The 5,801-nt window shown below is 44.2% G+C and overlaps 1 protein-coding gene across 1 annotated transcript in view; it reads right to left on the minus strand.

Moving 5' to 3' along the window:
• Positions 1 to 3,435: 3,435 nt before the first annotated feature.
• Positions 3,436 to 5,801, minus strand: part of LOC140322690 (beta-1,3-galactosyltransferase 5-like) — a 10,469-nt gene continuing 8,103 nt past the window's right edge. The window contains exon 3 of the mRNA XM_072399253.1: positions 3,436 to 5,791. Coding sequence (XP_072255354.1) covers positions 5,259 to 5,791 — 533 coding nt within the window. The 3' untranslated portion in view covers positions 3,436 to 5,258. The remainder of the gene's footprint in view (positions 5,792 to 5,801) is intronic.

Genomic DNA, 5,801 nt, shown 5'->3' on the forward strand with positions numbered 1-5,801 from the left:
CTGCCTTCTTCCCATAATGCACCCTGTTGCCTCCACTGATCTGCCTTCTTCCCATAATGCACCCTGTTGCCTCCACTGATCTGCCTTCTTCTTCACATAAAGCACCGTGCTGTCCCCCGGCCTGCCTACTTCCCACAATGCACCCTGGTGCCCCCCCCAGCCTGCCTTCTTCCCATAATCTCTTCCCCAGGCAGACAACACACACATGCACCTGTCCATCTACACAAAATGTGGTTTATCAGTCCAGGCCTCTTGTATTGCCCCATGGTTGAGTTCTGATGCTCACATGCCCTTTGTAGGTGCTTTTGTTGGTGGACAGGGATAGGTATGGGCACTGTGACTGATCTACAGCACCATAGACCCATATATAGCAAACCATTCTGTCATGGCTGGCGTTATGTTTTTCAGTAATTTGTACAACAAAAGGTCTTCAAAGGGACCAGATGGGCTAGCCTTGCCATGTGCATCTGTGGGCCTTAGTCTTTTATGACCCGTCACCAGCTGTCCTTCCTTGGTTCAATTTTGGCAGGTACCCCAAGACCTTTCTGGTTTAGAGATGCTCTGACCCATCTTCCAGCCATAGCAATTTGGTCACTCAGATCCAAACACGTTTCCTGCTAGAAGTGGGAGGATAACAATGGTGCCCAGTTGTGGTTAACATTAGTGCCCAGCCATGGGTGGTGAAAAACCATAGTGCCTAGAATGGAGAGGGAAGAGAAAGATGATGCCCATTTGAGGTTAACATTACTGCCCATTCAGGGTAGTAGAGATGAAAAGTGCCCAGCTAGAAGTGGTGAAGAACAATGGTTCCCAGCTTGAGTCAACTTTGGCACCCAGTCAGGGGGTAGTAAGGAACAATAGTACCCAGTAAGGAATTGGAAGAGAACAATAATGCCCTTTTGGCGTTAACATTGGTGCCCAGTCGGGGGTGGTAGAGAAGAATAGTGCCCAGGAGGGAGTGGGAGGAGAACAATGGTGCCCAGTAAGGGTTAGCATTGATGCCCAGCTAGTGGTGGTAGAGAAAAAAATTGTCCATTAGGAGGTGGAAAGAGAACAAAGATGAGGTTATCAGTGTCCAGCCAGGTGTTAAGTAGAACAATACAATTAGTGGCAGCAGAAAACATCTCACCCTGTAGTCTGTGCCTGTAGTTTTTGCCCGTAGTTTGTGCCATGTGCTCTTGCTGCTGGGGCTATACAGTTTGTTGGCTTTGAGATCTCTGTTCTGCACAAAGTCTGCATATAGTAGGAGGTGGAATGCAGAAACAAACCCTCCATCACTTGGTTTGTATTATACATGGGGCATTCCGGCTGTATCTGAGACCCTTGGGGGGTATGTAGGATCTCCATAATAGGTAATCAGAGTTTTCATTGTGGTGGGATACCAAAGGTAAAATTTAGAAAATGTGGATTCAGTGACAATTCTAATATCTGTGTTCTGTTGATTTTCTCTTTCTCTGCTTTAACCATTCTAAACATTGGCATTGGATGGGACCAGTCCTGGGATATGGGGGTGTACTATAGTTGGGTGCCATCTTTCTTGCCCTCTTCCTTGGTTTATTGCAAGGTGCGGCATTACCGCGTAATGATTAACGAAGGGATTTTTACGGGATATTAATAAAATGTTCTCATGGCACAGTAACAGTAAGTTATCTGTTTATTACAACCTAGGGAACGTTTTATTAGCTGAACATCTGCCAATCTATTCTGATCGCTGAACCCTTTGAATGACTCAGAATAAGACAAAATACTGTATGTGATATTGACTTGCAAGCTCTACCAAACTAAAGATTTTCTAAAAACACCAAAATTTATTAGGTCAGGTAATGTTCCTAAGATTCTTGCCAATGAAAGCCAAATCAGAGTCACTTTTTGAAGAACATGACCAAAAATTATGCTTTGACCCACATTGGGGAGCATTATAAGCCAATCGGAATGGGCTGTAGTTGGAACCATTTGGAATGGGCTGTAGTTGGAACAAATCAGAATGGGCTGTAATTGGAGCCCTGCTGTATTTATTGGAAGGGCAATGAATTGTAGGCCATTTTAGAGTTCTGAATATGTGAAGGGGGGCCTTTAGAATAGATGCGATCCACTTTTACCCCACCATGGTACTGGGAACTTGGGTCAATCCACAACCAGAATTATATGGACCTTCTTCCTAATGATTGGGGTATTTCCAGTGAAAAGTCCTGGTGATACAATGGTGAGTCATTTGTTCCCCACCCAACTTTGCACCCTTTGCATTGCTTCTTGGCCTTTTGGCAAAGATCAAGTGTAGTACCTAATCCTTCCAGTGCTCAGGGTGGAACGACGTTCCTGGCAAGAATGCAGTGCACTAGTACCTCTGTTAAGGACGGACTACTTGATGGTGTAGCTCTGTAAGGGGAAACCCTATGCTAATTCCTCCGGTCGGCATCCACCGGAGAGGCGCATGGGGCCTGCCCTGAAAAAGAGCTCCCAGATAGTGGACTGTCCCACTGGTTGGAGCGGGGAAACCTTGGTCTGGCTTTTAGGTCTTTAGAGCTGCCAGAATCTGGCTTAGTTTTGTCCCCCTTATTTTTCTGTTGTCACTGGTGTGGTATTTGTGTACCACTTTTGGATGGAGGGTGCTATTCCCCTTACGGGCTAGCCCAGACGTCTTGGGGAGTATCTTGGTTTAACAGCCAGGTACTCTCCCTTACTGGGAGCGTCTCTTCGGGAGAGCTCCCAGCCTAGTATCTGTTGGGACTGCTTATGCAGTCCCATAGAGAAAAGGACCCCGTCTGGTTTCGGCCAGAGGGGCTAGTAGGTCCATTTCAGCTTTGGCTGGATGGACTCAGTACCCAGCCCTCGTCAGGAGCCTCGCTTCAGGGGGTCTGGGAAAATTGGGTGGCCCTTTCGAGGAGGGATCACAATAGTACCCCAGTGGATGTTTTTTTGGTGGTGTTTTTGCACATACACTTTTTTATCGAGCACAGGGTTTTTGTTTAGTTGAATCACGTTACGTGAGGTTCTATAAAAAGAAAAAAAAAAAAAAAAGAAAAACGCTGCACCCTCATAATGTATGTTTTAGCATTTATATTCCCCCCTACACATGAATAGCCCCACAAAATTTTAGCCAAGAAACCTCCACCCAACCCCCTACATGATACCCCCACAATTACTGGGTTTGTGCTTTACATAGAGCTAACCGTTACCCTACATGATTGGCTATCACAAATTTGAGGGCCCCCAATCCCAAAAAATATCAGTGTTTGCCTAGAGCTAAGGACATTTCCATACTCCCACATAAGCCCCCCCCCCAAAAAAAAAAAAAACCCTGAGACTGGAGGGCAGATTTAATAAAGGGGAGGCCAGAGGGCAGTTTGAATGAGGGGGAAGCTGGGGAGCAGATTTAACAAGCTTCTGTTATACTAAAAGACAAAGAACTGACAATGATCCACACCATTGTTCATAGAAAAATATCCTCTTTATTAGACGTCAGAACAGTTGAAAACAATATATTAGTTTTAATACATTGTGCACTTCTTCCCATAAACTGTCCCATTGCAAGTTAAAAGAGCATTAAAATACACAGAGGTCCTCTGTATATCTTATTGCCCATAGCTATGAATGCTAAACATTGAGGACAAATATGTAAAATTGAATATAACATTTGTAATATTTTAAGATTTTCCAGGGCCACATGCAGAGGAATCTGATTGTCCTGCAAAGAACCCTGACCTGGAATGGTGAGCCAGATCTTCTCATCCAACATCAGTACCTGACCTCACCAATAGGGGGCAAATCCCTAACATCAGTACCTGTCCTCACCAATGGGGGCAAATTCCCACCATCAGTACCTGACATCACCAATAGGGAGCAAATTCCCACCAGCAGTACCTGACATCACCAATAGGGAGCAAATTCCCACCATCAATACCTGACCTCACTAATAGGGAGCAAATCTCTAACATCTGTACCTGACCTCTCATCCACCTGAATACCAACGCTGAAAATTTGTATGCACCCCTATCTGCCCCAGCAATTGTCTATTGCAGTTAAGAATTAGTGGCTTCACTGTTCCTGACTGTCTGGGTAAACTGGCTCATAGGCACCATTTGCAAAGGCTAAAATATTCAACCTACAAATTAAAAAAATCTAAAAATAATAAAAGTGTATTAAGTGCTGCAATTGTAACAAGGCTATCTATCTATCTAGCTATTCTAATCAAACAGTCTACTACAATTCCACAAAAGTAGCCAACACATTTCAGGGTCAGATTCCCTCTTTATCAGGGCTTGTAGTGTTTGATGTTCAGACTTGGCAGTTGGGAAGAAACTAAACGTTTGTATGATTGGCACATTTCTCGGCAGGCTAAAACAACAATCTGCCAATTATTATTACACAGTATTTATATAGTGCCAACATATTGCACAGCGCTGTAGAAAGCCCATAGTCATGTCAGTAGCTGCCCTCAAAGGAGCTCACAATGTAATGTCCCCCATAGTCATATGTCTTTCATACCATCTAAGGTCAATTTTAGGGGGGAACCATTTAACCTAACCGCATGTTTTTGGGATGTGGGAAGAAACCCACACAAACTCCATGCAGATAGTGACCTGGCTGAGATTCCAACCTGGGACCCAGCGCTGCAAAGGCCAGAGTGCTAACTAATGCTACCAATAGGTGGTTATATTCCAAATGCCCTGAAGAGAACATCCAAATCTCTATGGCTCCTTTTTTATTGGACAGTTAGAATACTTTGGAAGTCCCACTCATATTGCAGTGACTAAGGTTCCTCCTCCTGAATAAAAAGTGATGAAAGACTTTCATACAGCTCCCCAATGCCCATGATATTATACAAGTCATTACAATAAAATTCAAGCTGTGTTTGGCAAACCCTTCAAAATACCATACAAATTGGGGAAGGATCGTACAAGACCATGAGGAAGCTACATGGGGTAGGGCCCAAAACGGAGTCCAAGCACTCGCATGACCTTCAATAAATTCCCAACACTCCGCCATATAAGAGGGAAGTAATAACTTACTAAGCAATGGCGACTTCCACCCCTTAGCACCATCACAACTTCATAAATATGTTTCTATTTTTTCTAAAGACACAATATCATAAATAGATGAATTACTTTTCGAAGTGTTCTGAACATATAATTAAAGCAATGTGATCGCCGTCCAATATGGATGGGGATAGTGCCAAGTTCTCATAAATTTGTGTCCCAGTTCTAGATGTCATCGTTAGTTCCCATAAATGATAGTTAATGGTCCAATAAACAAATTCATCATTTATCCTCTAACACGTTTATCTCCTGTATAGAGGACGGCGTGTTTTCTTGTCGGTTGTTTGTCTGTCCTTCTGTTGGTTGGGTGTGAGTGACCATCCGGCATTTGCTGTTCTGTACCTCTTGCCATATCTTCACCATTTGCTCGGAATTAATGCCATGGACTACCAGCGCTTCCTTGTATTTACACACGTCGTACTTTAATCCTTGCACATAGAAGCGACTGTCGGCTCGGTAAGTCAGATTGGCTGCCAGGGCGAGAAACCCAAAATAGACATCGTCCAATGGGAAAACCGGAAGGAGCTGGGAGGCCATGTACAAGTTATGTACTGAGGCTCCAGGAAACAGAAAACCTCCTCCAGATACAAAGCCCGGGTAGTAATCATGCGGGTACAGATTCCTGGAAATGCAGTATTTACCTCTGCGCATGACGGGGGGCCTATGCTGGTGAAAACCGTGAATTGTGTCAGGGGATCCCTTTTCTGTAATGTAATGCACAATCACATCTGGATTCACAAACTCATCATCATCAGCTGTGGGGAG

Source organism: Pyxicephalus adspersus, chromosome 2 (genome assembly GCF_032062135.1).
Source record: "Pyxicephalus adspersus chromosome 2, UCB_Pads_2.0, whole genome shotgun sequence".
Lineage (NCBI taxonomy): Eukaryota > Metazoa > Chordata > Amphibia > Anura > Pyxicephalidae > Pyxicephalus > Pyxicephalus adspersus.